Consider the following 17,689-nt stretch of genomic DNA (forward strand, 5'->3'; position numbering starts at 1 on the left):
AATGCCCATAAAAGATACTGCAAATCACTATTTTTACCACAGAGTATCAACTGAACATTTTGTAAGATGTGTGTCACCAGTGTTGTTGAAGTGTCCATCTGTTCAAGGAGCAGGCCATTTACTTTTAAACTTACCAAAAACTTTATACTACTTTATGAAGGCAAGTGATTGAATTGAGAATGTCTAGCAGGTTGTATCAAATGGCTGTATTGAGTTAGGTCGACTGAGGTGACCAAACAGCAGCTTTCTGCAAACATGAAATTATAGTTTTGTTTACCATTGGCACCTGTCATTTTACCTTCTATAACCAATTTGCATTTTTTAGCATGTCACAGCCCTCAACCTCTTTACAGATGTCTACTATAGATGTTGGAGTGGTTTTAAATTCATCAGCTTCCTTTGCTTTGAACTTCACAAACCCAACCGCCTACATCGATTACACATTTCTTGTTATTGTCAATATTGCACACTACCTATTTCATTCTATGCCATAATTTTGCTGTGTTTCAATGTACATGAACAGCTGGCCAGTGACTGGTCACACTCATCAGGCTGCACATCGTAAAAAAGAAAGGACAGTCAACAGTACATGACTGGTGGATTTGCTTATTTTTAAAAATTGAAACAATTTTAGTTTCCACACTTTTTAATTTTAACAAAATTCTATTTTTAGTAACTTTGTGTTCTTTAATAACAAACCTTGCTTCTATGTTCCAGTACTCTTGTGGATTGCAGGTTTCCCTCCAGTGTTTTTTATTTAGGCTTATCTGTATTTACTTGTAAGTTTTCCAGTCCCTACTATGGTGAAGGCTCCCCCAAAGCATGCTGCTTGCAAGCACTCTGCTTCTCTGTTCCTTGACCTGCTTTTAGTTTTGCAGCAACTGACACATTTTTAGCACTGAAGCCCAACAGTTCAATTTCAGTACAATCATCCAAATTGTTGAGTATCTCATTTGCCTCTGGAAAAAATCCTGGCAGACATGATTTCTGTCTTCTTGCCACCCTTCCTTACAAGTCAAATTTCTTAAGTATTCCTGCTATTGTGCTGTGGTCTTAAGCACAGTTTCTCCCATTTATGTCACGGAGGACTATAACTCCTTTAGATTTGCTGAAGACCTCCTTGTAGTCTCTCTTGTCGCAGCTCATTTTGTCCAGACACTCAGAATTTGAGGACAGCAAGTTCTGGGCAGATTTGAAGTTTAGTATTTTTCTCAACTTTTTAATGATGGACTTCACTGTGATTTGAGGCATATGAACACAAGTTTTTCATTTTCGGACAATAGACACCCCCCCCCCCCCCCAAACCCCAATAATCTTCTCTCAAATCATCTTGAATATTCCATGGAAGGACTATAATGCTAAAAGTGTCTGCACACTGGCAGACTCCAGTTTAGTAACTGAGGGAGTTGGCAATGAGAAAAGATTTGGTTACTTCAGGTTGGGGGTTGGGATGAGTTACATATGCCAAATCATGGAGGGAATATATGTATGTTATCAATAAGCTTAGTTAACTTTTATTTAATAAAAAAAATCCACTTTGCTATTAAGAGTACTTTATGTTAAGAGACAAAAATGTGTTAAAATATATAATGGTTCCATTCTCCAACACAAAAAACTGAAAACATTTCAAGAGAGTACGTATTTCTTATAATTCTGAATGGAACGATGTATCTTATGACTTCGGGAAATTTTTATTTTGGTAGGTGAAAGCATGCAGAGGACGACAAACACAGATAAATAAGTGAACAATATGTGGTACATAATCCATTTTCTATAAGAAGCCACATGGCAATTTTGTTAAGACTCATCTAATGGGTTGGTCTCATGAGTGCCTTGGGAACAGCTTGAATTCTTTCCAGCTAATAACAGAATTTTGGTGCTATACAAAATATCCAACCACCATACTTCAGTAAAAGTAAAAGTGCCTTTCTGGACAGCAACTTTACTAAAAGTAAAATTTGTTCATGAGAAAACTTCTGAAGCAGAAGCCGAAAGTATCCAATATTAAGTGTTTACTGGTTGTAAATTAGCTGGTGTCAGATATGAATTTCAGATGGCTTGTTCCAGTTGAGTCTCCATGGGAAGAAATGGATTATTGGTAACTGAAGAAGCCAGTATGCTATTTACAGAACCATTCTTGGACTTTCATAAATTCCTAGTAAAAAGCTTATTTGCAGACAGGCACCTGATGGCCAACAATGTTCAGACATCACATGGCTCTGTACATATAAAGGAACCAAATCTGGGACACACAAACTCTCCACACTGTCACCTGCACGACTGACTTTTAGTAGGATAGATGCGTTAAGTATTGTTGTGTTAGTCATACCCTGGTACTCAGAAATGTACAATTATCCTACAAAGTGACGTTTTCCTATTTGCCAGGGTCCAGTGTGCATGTTTGTTAACTCCTGGTGGTACACCTTCTGGTTTCATGCTGACAGAGAAGGTGTGTGTGTGATCATTTTCTTCTCTAGTTATCACTTTTGCGCTCAAATGTAACATGACTAGAAGTGGCTTCTATAACTCTGGGTAAGACTCTTTGCATCCATTGTTCCCATTCTTGAGTGGTCTACTTTTAGACCAGAGAACCAACACTCAATGGAAGAATTTTTTAAGTGATAACCTACTGCCCTGCATACTTTTAACTCAAGTTTGGTCAAAACGCCAGGTGGGCTGGTTGCAGTTTTAAAATAGTCTTAATGTGTCTGCAGTTCATTATCATGGCAGTTTTGCTTTAATATTGCCAGATTCTGACAGAAATGCACATACAAATGTTTTCTTATGTATCTACCAGCTTTAAAGTCACATTGTTGGCATATGATGCAAATAAATAGTCAATTACAAGGGATGGGCAGATTTACCTAATAAAGTGGCAACTTAGGGCAATTGTTTCCAAGCTCAGTCCAGCTAAACAGTTTAACTCCCATATATTTATTTCATGATCAGTCCATCATTCAAAACCTTTAAAGGACAGCTCACTAAACATTGAAAGTATGAATAATTTATAAGCTTCCTTTTCCATTTTCTTTGTAATTCACCCTTTTCAATAGTTTGTTCCTTGAATAGTATCCAAATGCCGACAACACTGAATGCTACAGGAGAGGAATGACTTCAGTGCCATATTAGGTTGCTTGCTCACTTGTAAAAAAGAAAATGAGTCGACAACTGAGGATGGCCATGAACTCATTTACTAAATTATCATTGTTTGCTTACTATTAAGAGAGCAAAAGAGTAAATTAAAAGAAAAAATAAATAAATCTTGAAATTTAAAGCTATTGCAAAGAATAAAAATACTTAATTTCTTAATCAGAATGACTAAAAGTATGAATGAAATACTGATTGCAAAACTGGTTTCAACAACAACCTGGAGATATGGGATCACTTAGGACTGAACTTGACAACCACCAACTTAGTGCATTTTCGCAAAACAAAGCACTAACAGACATGTTTGTGCAAATATACCATACATATATTTTTCATAAAATTAAAATGAAATTCATTGTGCAACAGCCACTCAAAATCTCTACTCATAAAATAGGACTTGTTTGGTTTAAACATTAAACTTCTACATAGGTTTATAATGAAGTCAAACAGGCATGCAATATTGATGGAGGTTAATAAGAGTTTAGTTGTCAATATTGGTTATCACTCAAACTGCTTATGTACCTTCACCATTAGCCTAGCTAAAAGGTGTAAGGAATGAACAGTTCAAATGTTATAAGCACCCTATAAAAATATAACTTGAAAATGATTCAAAATTTTCTTTTAACAACTTTATTATGGTGTCTGTATTACAAGATGGATACTTATCAGATTAAGCTTTGCGAAAACTGGGGCAAGAAAACTGCTTCCTTTAAGAAAGGAGTATTCTAGCCCTAGAAAAGGAAAGGGTAGAAGAGACAGCGGAGTGTCATCTGCCTTCTGTACAAGAGAGCTGTATATGCAATCCCAGCCACAAATAGGAGCCATTCCTACCCTGCACTGCTGTTTTAAATCACTTCTGCTTTACATTTTATACACAAAAAGTACAAGAGGTCATGTTGTTTAACGGCTGTCATTTTTTTTTTTTAAAGAAATGGTTTCAATATACAAGAACACAGTGCTGAGCCATTAATTACAATTTAAAAAGACAGACAGGGTGAAAAGGAAGGAAAGGGTCCTGTGTGTGAAGGGCACCATTGGGCTTTTCCTAAAGTACAAGAGTGCGTAGCAAGGGGCAGTAGAGGAGCGGACATACAAGATGGCTATTTCTAACTTTGCTGTTTGCCCTTCAAGGCCTTCATCAAGTCATTCTTGAGAGCATCTTGCCTGGATTTGTCTGCCATTGTCTGAACACTCCTGTGGGATAGAGAGAGAAATGATGAGGTTTTGGCAAACATAATCAGCACCAGCAACTACTAAACATGATATGTTTCACTTCCCAAGAAGGACTGACTGACAGCAGCAGCAAGGCAGCATGTCCGTTTCATTTCTATTCACACTCGAACACATAGGTTGGTTTATACTTATAACAGGATTAATTCAACCACAAAACAAAAGGTGGCAGCATTCCTGAGTTGCTTGCTATATGTGCTTTAAAACTGCATTCATGTTTCATAAAATAAGAGTGGAGCTCATTCTATTATTAAAACAGGTTAGTCAAAACAACACTAAAGTGTGTTAGTAAAATGCACAAATGAGCAGGGCAGCACCCCGCTACTTCACACTGCTTGCTGTCACAATGCAACACTCTGTCATGCAGAAGCACTCTAGTTACCCTGGCACACTACTGGCATACTGCCAGATACCTGCCGACTCTAGTTATCTGGCTGGATGTAAATCTGCCGCTGAGTGAGCACCTGAGACAGCTCACGCTGCAGCTGCCTGTACTTTTGATTGTCAGGCAAAGCATCAATAGATCTACAAGGAAGTGAGAGGGGAAGAGGAAGAACTAAGAATGGCTGTAAGAACATAAAAACAGAAATTAGAAAATGTAAATGAACAGCTCTTATTATTAGAAAAGGAAAGTGAAATTCATTATTATGACACAAGTTATTTTCTCCAAGTTCCAAAAAGTAACTGGGCTGTTATTTCTTTGCACATATTAAGAAATGTTCTAAGTGTTAATCAAGATATGAGTTCCTCTACATTAGAAAAGCTCTTCTGTGAAGCAGGTAGCCACCCAGGTATTTCAGAAACTTGGACTATTATTTGGACCTGCTACTGGTTGAATGAAAAATAAATAAAAACACTATCAAAACTTCTTAATCCAACCGAAGGTTATAGGAGGGTGGAGTTTAACCTAAGATGCCAGGCCACCCACAAACACACCCAACATATGGGTCAATCTGAAACTGCCAGTTGACCTACCCTGCATGTATTCGGGGATACGAGTGTAAAACTAATACCTGGAGGAAAACCCATGTAGAAATGAGAGTGTGTACAATTCACATGGACAATGATAGGACAATGGGTCCTTGACACAACAGTGCTAACCGCTGTGCAATAGTGTCTCCCATAAACAAAATTTGGCCAGAATTATGAATATAGTAGAGTCTCGCTTATCCAACATAAACGGGCTGGCAGAACGTAGGATAAGTGAAAACGTCGGATTAATGGGAGGTGTTAAGAAAAAGCCTATTAAACGTCAAACTATGTTATAATTTTACACATTACGAACCTAATAATCATGTTTTACAACAAAACAGAAAAAATTAACTGAAAAAATGAATTTACGGTTACAGGATTGTCTTAAGTTAAATACAGTATGCACTGTACTTAAAAAGTTCAGTCCTGTGATGATTTAAAGAAATTTTTGATCGTAGTCTGCTTTCCTGATGAGTGCCGTTTCTTCGCTGCCAAGTCTCGCCATCTTTGCAACATCATTATGTCAATTCCTGTAGCAGCTTCTTGTTACTCAATGTATTTAATTGCAGTTTCTAGTGCCTTAACTCCGTCACTCATATAGTCAACATCTGTACGAGCGTATACTGTTTACTACAGCATTGTGACTGCATGTGTGTTTGTGCTGTGACGTGCGAGTCTCCATCTTGCACCTGAAAATACAAAGCTGAGTCTCAGTACTGTAGCAACACCAACTTTATTCAGCTTGAAACAGCAACAACGCGGTTATTTATTGTAGCGGGATCTGCCACTCTCTTATACACAGACACAGCAGTCAGGCAGGGCCGTGGCCAAGTAATACTGTGCCCTGCGGATTTATAATGTTCCTTGTATCACCCATCGATGGCAGGCGCTTATAGCATGTCCCCGATCTTTTCGGATTCGCTTTTACGGCGAACTGCTACAGTGCTGGGAGACTGCGATTGCTTTGGGAAGCTCTTCTGCTTGTCGTCCCGTTGGGTAGAATCCCACAAGAGTTTAGAAACTCACCCACACCAGCCATGATTCTTTTCAAAGGTAAAGTGCAGGCTAATTTGTTTTATGTAGTTTTACTTTATATTTTGTATTAATCATTTTTATATGAATAGTTTTGGGTTGTGGAACGAATCATCTGAGTTTCCATTATTTCTTATGGGGAAACTCGCTTTGATATACCGGTGCTTTGGACTGCGAGCATGTTTCTGGAACGAATTATGCTTGCAAACCAAGGTTCCACTGTAATTAGCTGCGGTACTGTCGGGAGCAACAAAAAATAGACTATGCTCACGCTCGCAACTTGCAGTTCTTGTTGCCGATTGATGCGTTTTTTTTTTGTTTGTTTGTTTTTTTTTTTTTTGTGGTGGGACGTCGGATAATGTGGAATGTCAGATAAGCGAAACTCTACTGTAGTTATATTCCCTAATACCAGCTTTACAAGAGATCTAGTATTTCTTACCCAGATGCTACTTTTGAGAGAAGAGGAAAAAAAAAAAAAAATCCTCACCTCAGGCCATTGACAATATCTTTTGTTTTCCCAAAATATATCTCATTCAAAGTACTTCGGATTTTATTTTCCATGTCCTACAGACAGAGGACAGAAAACATTTCAAATATACAACATGTATTTTACTCAATAAAAAGAACTAAAAGATGCAGAAAAAAATTAACAAATGTATATATCTCTATATCTAACCCCCAGTTGTGGCCAGTATATTAGTAAAACCTGTAAATGTACCAAAAAAAAGAGTATTTATTGGAGACAAAAATCACGAAATTATATAAATATGTAAAAGAAAAATTATTTAAACTTAAAGAAAAATTTAAATTTGAATAATCTGACATAACCAAAATGGTCTTGGTATCAAAAGAATAACAATTTTAAAAGTCAAAGAATAACAGGGATTTTTAGACTGAAGAGAATGAGGTCTGAAGAATGAATAAAGTACTTTAATATTTTTTAAAGATGAGCAGAGAAGGCAAGAGGAAAAACAGATTTTTGTCAATGGCAACTGTCATTTCAAAATAGTTCTAGAGTTTAAGGTAGGAAACATTTCTGAACCTGAAACACTGGACTGGGGGACAAAAACTTCTTTAAAAAAACATTTAATTAGCATATTAAAAGCAGTGCAAAACTAAAATGGAGAGAAAAACTGCATCAATTTCATGATCAACAAACACTGAACATATTTAAAGTGTCCTTTACTCATCACAGCTATGGAAATTTATCAAATGAGTGAAACATAAATAAAGAAAAAAGTTAACCATACATTGCAGACAGAGAGGATAATTAAATCAAGTAATGAAAATAATTACAAAATAAACTAGCATTTACACTTTTAAGAGCACAGTCTATTTTGACAGCTTTTCATACCTTAGCTTCTAAGAAGATACAGTGCAAAAACATTTCATTTTTCACATGAAATACCAAGGTGTGTCCTTTGCCCCTCTACCTTTCCTCCAACCAAGCCAATGCAATTTACTTTTCACATCTTGTACTACTGCACTTGTGCTCTCCCATCTCATGACCAACTTAGATTCTGTCTCAAGCAAAGACTTTGAATCGTGTACACAATCTACTCAGTGAGTCACATAAAGCATTGTGCATTTGATTAGTTAACAGACTATCCTGCTCCCATACGATTGTTAATTGGGAGAATACTATTACACAATAGGTTAAAATGAATTCAAGGCAAAACCCTGCATTATTGATTTATGATGTGGTTTTTGTTGCTTTAATAAAAGCACAGCATTGTTTTCACAAACAATGTTATATTAAACAAAAGGTAAAAGCCTTTTACATAGGGAAGTTTTTATTTAAATAAAGGAAACCAACTGCCTGTTAATTAGCTTAAAAGAACTACCATTATAAAGTTCAGACTTACATTTTTAAAAAGCTAGATTAGACTGAACGTCTCTTTCTTGTGAAAGTTTATTACATTCTACCCTTCTATGGATGGGGACCACAATTAGGAAGAAGTTTTAAAACAAATATATAAAATGTTTCTCTAAAGGGGACATTTGCTTTCACCATAATGTGTTGATAACTAAGGATTCATTCAATTCTCAACCAAACAAGGGTACACTTACCTCTACCAGTCGCCCAATGTTAGCTATGTGTGGAGAAGAGTCACTAACAGTCTCATCCTTCTCCATCTAAAACCAAAGCCAAAGCAATACATTAATTACATACAAAGTGTTGGCACCCTTCTATCCCAAGGATATCCCAGATACCTGTCTTGTCAGACTTCCACCCAAATTCATTGTTCCTGAGCCAGTCTTAGTGGTCTGTAACCACAACATAACTGTGGATGTAAGTTTGTAGTGGGCCGTGCGACCACTGGACTTTTCCTAAGATTGACAAATGAAGTAAAACGACAAGAACAAGAAGAATGTTAACACATCTATGAGGTATAAATGGAAGCCTTTCCTATGAAGTCACTGCCACATACCTGTACTTCTACCACATGGATTGAATCCCAGCATCCCTTGATCTTTTTGGAGCCATCCCCAGCCTTTTTGATAAGAATTACTCCAGCAAATCCATGATCCAGATCCCAGAGATACACAGAGGACACACCTCCTTCAAAATACCTTAAATAAGGGCAAATCGATAAATAAACAAACACTCATACTCTGCTAATAGCTATATACTTTGACTGTTTTTTGGATGGAGAAGATTTAGACACTCACAAATCTCTGTACTGGTCAAATGCATTGTTTGCCTCAATCTCCAATTTACGCAAGCGGGCAGAGGGCATGGCACCATCCTCGATGGGTGGTTCATACTTATTACTCCAAGGAGACCTGAGAGTTGCAAAATAAAACAAAATGTTCAACTTTCCCTTGTTTCAGACTTAAAAACATAACATTTACTTAATTTTCACCAACTGGAATGATGATTGGTATACACAAAGGAGGAGGGAGAAAATTTGATTTAGTGTATACAGTACCACAAGAAGGTAGATAAAGACCAGTGGCTCAGCAGGATACATTATTTAAATTAAAAACAAATTGTATCAAATAGATGCAGATAAGTGACTGAAGTGAAATTTAAAAAAGTGAAAATTGCAGAGGACAAAAAAAAATGTAATATATAACAAATAACATGCAAATAAAATATTACAAATGGACATAGACAGAGGCCAGAACTGGAACGAAATATATCAAAGGAAACTTAAGAAAATTTGAAGATTTTACACATAGAAAAGAGGAATGGAACTGCACTCACAATAGCTGTCCTGTTCTGAACTCAGTGCTGCTCCCCACCATCAGATCTGCTCGTAGTAGCTTATTTATATGCAGTACATTTGTTACTATGCTGTTTTTATTAGTATTTATTACTATTCTCTATTCACTTACCTAATATTTATTATTCGTCAAATTATATTATACTTCTTTACCTGTCTTGCACTTGTCCTGTGATAATGTATATGTTGCAATACTGTGCATGATGGATGATATGACAATTAAGCCACTTGAAATGACTTGACTACAAAAGGCCACTCTGAAGTTTTTGGAGTTCCAAAACAATTTTACCTCACTGGTCAATGAATTACTGTATCTTCTGTTATACAAGCATCACAGTTTTTTGCTAACTGCTCAACTGGGGTTAGAGAAAGAAGTGTTCCTCACAATCAGGATACACAGAAGCATTTATGTTTTAACCAACTGTGCAAACCTTTTAAGATGGGTTAAAATCTAAGTAATCATCACAAACCTCAGCATTAATATTTGTTGTGCACCATTTGTTGGAATGCATGTTGTAATGCATATCGTAATAAAATGCATTGAACTTGCCATTCCAACAAATGGAGCATCACAAATATTTGTGGTAATAAAACATTACTACAAATATTTGTGATGCATCATCTATAAAAATGACAAAGACAATGCATATGTCTCTGTTACATGCCATCTGTAATGGGATTTGTGAAAGCAGTGTTAATTTTTGTCATACACCATCTGTTGGAATGAGACACACAAGGATACACAGATAAACAGACACTTATCCTTTTATTAAAGTTGAATGGGACACTGAACATTCAGAGATTTACAAAGTTTATAGGATAGGCATGCAATGGTTCTTAATTTCCACAGATTAGTTCACATCTTTGTGGAAAAAGAATCAATAGCTGAATGTGTTATTGAGTAGAAAAAAACAACTCTATTCAAGGCTAACACTGGGGTGGGTTTAAAAAAAAAAAAAACTATTGAAACCTAAATTTGTTCTTTGAGTTTGTAAGAAAGACTAATATTATAGGGTTGAAAATAACCTGAAGTAAAAGCAATTTGCACAACACGTTAATACAAAGAAAAAATTGGCGTGAAATTCTCCTAACTCAAATATTTTCCTGGCTCCAAACAGGATTGATTATTTTCATGCAAGCCACATAAAAACACCAGTTTCATATATATTGTACTAAATAAAGTCTGCAGTTTAGAAGCCAGTTTGTAGCTTATTTCAAATGAGGTGTCATTATGTATAGAAGGATGTATTTAATTTAAAGCTAGTAAAACCCAGACTTTTGAGAAACTTCTACATTGCTAAACCTCAACATTTCTTTAATAAAATGTATTCAGTTTACTCAAAGACTTACAAGAGTTTCTATTTCAGACTCTACCAGTGTATTCTCATCTCCCAAGCAAGTGCAGCAAAGTAACAATTTCTTACCAAACACCTTTACTTCCCAACTGATGAAAAAATCATTCCAATGCCCAAATCTAACAGAGTAACAGAGTCCGATAATATCTTTACATTTTTGTTGATTTGTATATGTAGCCTGTTGCCATGGCATATGGGCCATAATAAGCAATGCATGTATTCTATATGCAATCCTTTTCACTGTTGCTTTTATTCCCTATTTATTCAATGCCTTGTTACCCAGTGCTTGCCAATAAAAATAATAAAATAAGAATTAAAGTACTCCTGACATGCAAATACCACTTGAATTGAATTATACAAGACTGTTTAGAGAAATAAAACAATGCTAAATAAATCCATAATTATACACACAGTAAAACTATTTTTCAATGAGTTTTGGAAATCTCAAACATAAGAGCACAGAATGAGAAAACTTAACATCTCTTTTAATGGCACATACTGTATACGCCAGACTTTTAGACTGCATCCATGTAACTATTTTTTAAATCTGATAATCCTAATCTGGCTCTAATAAAGAAACAACCAGTGGGGAAAAATATCAAAAACTCTACTCATTCTAGACAGCACAACACTCAGTCACAGGATATGCTGACAGACACCCCATCATCTAAAAGCAAGTAAGCTAAGGAATATTTAGATTCCAATAAATTGGAAAGGCTGCAGTTTACCTGTAACACAGACCCAGGGAGTCACAAAGTAAATTAATCAAAACACAGGTGTACTGCACTGCAACAATGTTATTTGCTGTTTCAGTAGGCCATTTTATTAGGAGAGGATCAATAATAAAGTCAAATTTAGAGACAATTTAATGAAAATAATTATCAAAACATTAATCAATATTTTTTATGACTCCAAGCTATAGGCAGCACCCAGTTAAAATATATTTCAGTTTATACTGTACTAAAAAAAAATGTTATATCTCAAATTTTGACAAAAGTTTGATCATGGTCATGTTTGTTTGATCAACCAATGACATTTAAAAGCTGCACTCAAAACTCACCGGTAAGAGTCACCATCTCTGTTATAGTCACAAAGCAAGTAGTCCTTCCCCACAGTCTTGTCACGAGCAATTTTCAGTGGCTGATCTACTGAAGATAGCAAATCCTCACACAGACTGGGCACCTAATTATGATGAAATATTTAAGAGAGCTAATTAACAAGAAAATATAGCGCCACTTCATGTTTCTGGAAGAAGCTGAAAATTCATTTATAACAAACAAAGAGTCTTTCTCTTATAAAAAGTCTCTTTTCAGTGAACACATCACTTCATGATATAGCCAGCAGAGGGCATCTCACAATTTGAATATTTATAAAATGTCTTAAACTGCAGAAGAAAAAAAGGTGGTAAAGGTTACTTTTAAGCAAAGAAGCAAAAAAAAAAAAAAATGTTTATAAGCCCAATGTTTCATGTGTAAGGGAGCAGAAAAAAAATGTTTCGAATCTCCTTTTTCATTTTTTCAACTCAATCAATTTATTATTTTTAGTATATGTATGCTTTCACAGCCCTTCCCCAATTAAAGTGGAATGCAATTTTTCTGATGCCAGTAATGCAATTTTAAACTTAGATGTAAACCGTTTGCAGAAATAAGAATACTCTCTCCTAAAAATGCCATAAATACATGGAACAGTAAAGACTTGAAATACCAATGACTGAAAGTACAGGGGTGTAAGGTTTTATTCGTGACATGATAAAGTAAACAGACTAGCTAGAGTGTGTTGTCCTAAATCCTTGATTACACAGAAGCCTAAATATAAAAGGCTACAAACTGCAAGAATGACTACTACAGCCCACACAAAGCTATCTTTGTTTGTAAAGTAACACAATCTTCCATACATGTGCCATAATAGTTGAAACATTAACAATTTCAATGCCAGTTGTAAAATAAAGAGTAGTTGCCAAGTTTAGAGCTTTTTCTGCATGATGCAATATTAACATCAGAAGCAAGTTTCGTACCACAGGCAGTCCCTATGATTGACAGCCTGACTAATGAGTGCTAATAACAGATATGTACAATGAGCAGAATCTGCTTTTGAAATGAAGATGCATGACTTACCAAATCAATGAGGTCACTCAAGTTCTTCTCTATCTGCTGAGGCGGCAGACGCCGCATCAGGTCAAGAGCGCAGTCCAGCTGCTGGTCATTCTATAAAAGACAGTAAAAGAGTTAATGAATTACACAAAGGCTTGCAAACTGAATTTGTTTGTTTCAAAATTATGTAGCAAATAAATGTGATATATCTCAAGAAAAGCTCCATTTAGTGAATACCTTGATTGAAAAATACAAACTAGAATAGGAAAAAAAGCCCCTCCTCTAAATTAGAAACTAAAGAGCATGGGAAATTCATGAGTCAAAACACCGCTAAGGTCATGATCCAGCACATTTTTTTTTTTTTTTTTTTAACCAAATGCAGAAATATTCCACTAAAATGAAGTCTCATGCATTAACAAGCCACAGTAATTATGCTGTGATACATGGACAAGCCACTATTGTATTTATAAGCAAGATAAATAGAAACACTTGAAAGAATAATTCTAACATTTTCTTAACAGCTGGAAAGTTGTATGCAGTCTAATTAATGGCTATACAGTTTGACAAATGATCGAACACTTGATAGACTGAAATTAATGGAATTTTCTTTGCTGCAATATTTTGTTTGTAAATGAGAACAAGCCACACATTCCTTCTACCACCCCAGATCTGTATGAATTGCCCCATAAACCACTTATGTATTACAGTGCATCTGGAAAGTATTCACAGCGCATCACTTTTTCCACATTTTGTTATGTTACAGCCTTATTCCAAAATGGATTAAATTCATTTTTTTCCTCAGAATTCTACACACAACACCCCATAATGACAACATGAAAAAAGTTTTGAGATTTTTGCAAATTTATTAAAAATAAAAAAAACTGAGAAAGCCCATGTACATAAGTATTCACAGCCTTTGCCATGAAGCTCAAAATTGAGCTCAGGTACATCCTGTTTCCCCTGATCATCCTCGAGATGTTTCTGCAGCTTAATTGGAGTCCACCTGTGGTAAACTCAGTTGATTGGACATGATTTGGAAAGGCACACACCTGTCTATATAATGAAAAAAATGAATTTAATCCACTTTGGAATAAGGCTGTAACATTACAAAATGTGGAAAAAGTGATGCGCTGTGAATACTTTCCGGATGCACTGTAGATATATCATAAATGGAATAATTTAGAAGGGTTCTGAAAATAATGAGGGCCTATTTATCAAATACAATTTCAAAGAATACCCTTAAACACAGAATTGTGTTTTCTCTAAAAGTTCAATAACATGATCATAGGAAATTAGGAACTGTGAGCATGCACTTTTAGAATCAAATTCACTTTGAAAGAACTAGATGAACAACCCAAAATTGGAGCAACAATGCAGCAACTAACAATCTTAAAGTGCTTAGATCTCATAGGACCTCAAAAATGCACTTCAATAATGCTTATAAATATAGCAGTTCATTATATCTCACTGATATGAGCTATAAAAACCAAGTCCAAAATACTACTACTGTGAATGGAAACCTACCAGCAGAAGCAAAAAAAAAAAAAATACTTGTTTTCTCCACCCCATTAACATAGGCAAAATTCATTTTTAGCAGATTATTGGTTTATGTAAAGTAAACAGATTGTGCAAGATACAGTATTTTCTTCTGAATTTGAAAATTGTTTTTTAAAATCACCTGAAATAGGACTTCAGGTCAGGTTTGCTTCTTTGTGCTTACCATATTGTTAATGTATAATAAAACAACCATAAAAACTATGCATTTTCTAAGTACAAAGTCATGGAACCATAGAGTCCTCCAAGTATGGTACAAACACATGTTTCTCCTGCCTCTGTGCTTCACAGTTTTAAATTTCTAATCAAACAATTCATATGTGATTAGAGTGCATATTCTCAGATTTCATTAAAGGGATTTTTTTTTTTTTAAAATGAACATTTATTTCAACATGTAAGACTTTTTAAGCACTTTTTGCATACATAAATCCACAACAACCCATCCCTTCCCTCACCTGAGGGTATCACATTGTTTGGGACATTTGGTTTAATAGATGGTTTTGATTATTCTGGTGTGTTTAAACTGCTTTATTAGCACAGGTAGATGAGAGTTTTCAGTATGTAGTCTTGCTTCTGTGCTTTTGATCACCTTTGGAGTCTGTTCCCATTTTTCAACATGAGGACCAGAGTTGCGCCAATGGATCTCAAAGAAGTTATTATAAGGCTAAAAAAGAAGAACAAATAAAATTCTACCTATCTACACTACCTAAGAGATACTGGCCAAACCAGAATCAACAGCGTGGAATACTATTAGAGGAAAAAAAGTATAATCATGAGCTTAGTAATTGCAAAAAGGGCCCGTTAGGCCTAGGAATACCTCCACTGCTAACAAAAGAAGAATGCTCAACATAATGAAGGAAAATTCCCAAGTGCCTGCCTGACAGATTAAAAACTAGCTCCAGGTAGCAGATGTAATTTTGTCAATGACTTATGCTCGCAGAAGACTTTGTGAACAGCAATAGAGAGATGACACTGCAATATGCAAACTAGCAGCCAGCCTCAGAAACAGGATGGCCAGATTGTTTGCCAAGTAGTACTAAAAGGGCCTGCAGAATGCTGGAAAAAAGTGTTGTGGACAGATGAGACCAAGACTAACCAGTATCAAAAACTGATGGCAAGAGGAAAATGTGGAGGTGAAATGTAACTGCCCAAGATCCAAAGCACACCTCTTCATTTGTGAAACACGGCGGTGTGGGTGTTATGGCTTTTACATGTATGGATGCCTCAGGGACTGCCTCACTAATTTTCATTGATGATGTAACTGGTGATGGCAGTAGCAAATTTAATTCTGAAGTATAAAAATCTTATTTGCTAAAGTTCAAGAAAATGCCTGCAAACTCATTGGACGGTACTTCATCCTACAGCAAACCATAATCCCAAACATACTGCTAAAGCAACAAAGTAGTTGCCAGAAGCTAAAAATCTAGAAGATTCTTGAATGGCCAAGCCAGTCTCTCAATCTAAATCCAACTGGGCATGCTTTCCATACTCTGTATTGTCTAAGAGAAAACTTAAAGGACAAGAACCTGAAAGCAAAAAGGAGTTAAACATGGCTGCAGTAGAGTCCTGGCAGAGTCCTAACAGAGAAGTTACTCAGCACCTTGTGATGTTTATAAATCACAGTATTTCAAGTAGACATTGCATGGAAGGGACATGCAAAAAAGTACAAAACATGACTAAAACGGGTTTTGCTCAAAGGCAAAAGCTGGCATTCAATTGTCAAAAAATGGTTGTTTACTTTACCTGCATTAATTTTGTACTCCAGGTGTGATATGCAAAGCTGCAGTATCTTACTGATGTTTTTGTGCTTTACTTCCAGGATCAGCCTTTTAGAAATTTTGAATGGTTGGATTATCTTCATTAGCAAAAATTACAGCCAGACCCTTTTACAACAGTGTTTTTTTCTCTCTCCCATTATTCTGCACTTTGATCTACAAGTGTACTCAGAAAAGTTTTTCTAAATGCTTCTCCTGTGCCCGAAAAGTATAATTTTACCTCTGATCCTGCCCAATTCACACAAACTTGAGATCCCTGACTGTTGTTTAACATCAAGACCTTGCAATAAAGCAAATGGAAAATAACTCATAATTCTGATTTTCCATTTACCACAAAGGTTTCAACTTTAAAGTGCCTCTTCACACACTATGCCTTTGTCCCAGAATTAATCTCCATCTTACATGATGGCTGGTTTTACAAATAATGTCTAAAACAATGAGGTGTAATTAAAAATATTCAGCCACCTTTATTAAAATATTGATTCATCTGTAAAAGAGAAAAAAATTAGACAGACTGTGCAGATGCTGACTCGATATTGTGATGATCCCATTTTTCTGGGCAAGTCTACAAGTTCTGACTAGCTTTTTTATTTTGAATGCCGCTACCCAATGGACATTTCCAAAATAATAAACCAAGTCTGCCTTTGACATGTCTGCCTCTTGCCTACTTTTTTACTCTGCTTGCTGTTCTCAACCTGTTACTATCTTACTAACAAACTAACCAATGTTCTCCTGATCTAAAACTGCAAGAAAAATCAGAATATCTTTACACTCCAGCCAAATGTAGTGAGAAGGACCCATGCAACAGTGTCATAAACACTTCATGTTTTTCAGATGCAAAAGTAAAATATAAAGTAAAAAACAGTAATAATGTAGCGTAGAGTGGTACCATCATGTGAGGCTCGTATGGATTTCAACTCCTTTCCGTGGCAGTTTTTTTTGATTCGCTGTCCCGAGTAGGACTCTTGCACATAGTCCATCAGTACTAGTCTGAAAAATGACTGCAGTTCAGATACTCAGGATTTTGATTCCTCTTATATTTAAATAACAGTTGCTCAAGTACAACCTGGATTGTATTTTTAACTTTGCTGTTTCGGTTCTTGCTATAAGCACCAGTGCAGTTATTACCATGATGATAAAGCATGTACAAATGTACATTCAAATATTTACTTATTTTTAATTTGAATATTCAAACCTTGTTTTACAGCTAATTTGACAGCCCTAAACATGTCTACCTTAATATACATACCATTGTTATGTCCCAAACATTATGGTGCCCAGAAATGGGAGGAATATGTATAAAA

At 35.7% G+C, this 17,689-nt stretch overlaps 1 protein-coding gene across 4 annotated transcripts in view; it reads right to left on the reverse strand.

Moving 5' to 3' along the window:
* Positions 1-3,761: 3,761 nt before the first annotated feature.
* capzb (capping actin protein of muscle Z-line subunit beta) overlaps positions 3,762-17,689 on the reverse strand; it is a 54,666-nt gene continuing 40,738 nt past the window's right edge. Inside the window, exons 2-10 of one of the 4 annotated variants that reach the window (XM_051930234.1) lie at positions 13,081-13,170; positions 12,027-12,148; positions 9,055-9,168; positions 8,814-8,955; positions 8,596-8,712; positions 8,452-8,517; positions 6,869-6,945; positions 4,795-4,902; positions 3,762-4,341 (exon numbers count right to left, since the gene is read on the reverse strand). In XM_051930234.1, the coding sequence (XP_051786194.1) occupies positions 4,800-4,902; positions 6,869-6,945; positions 8,452-8,517; positions 8,596-8,712; positions 8,814-8,955; positions 9,055-9,168; positions 12,027-12,148; positions 13,081-13,170 (831 nt within the window). In that variant the 3' untranslated portion in view covers positions 3,762-4,341; positions 4,795-4,799. Of the gene's footprint in view, positions 4,342-4,759; positions 4,903-6,868; positions 6,946-8,451; positions 8,518-8,595; positions 8,713-8,813; positions 8,956-9,054; positions 9,169-12,026; positions 12,149-13,080; positions 13,171-17,689 lie in introns of all 4 variants that reach the window. The other 3 variants (XM_028807334.2, XM_051930233.1, XM_028807333.2) reach the window with 3 other exon arrangements.

This window comes from Erpetoichthys calabaricus, chromosome 8 (assembly GCF_900747795.2).
Source record: "Erpetoichthys calabaricus chromosome 8, fErpCal1.3, whole genome shotgun sequence".
NCBI lineage: Eukaryota > Metazoa > Chordata > Cladistia > Polypteriformes > Polypteridae > Erpetoichthys > Erpetoichthys calabaricus.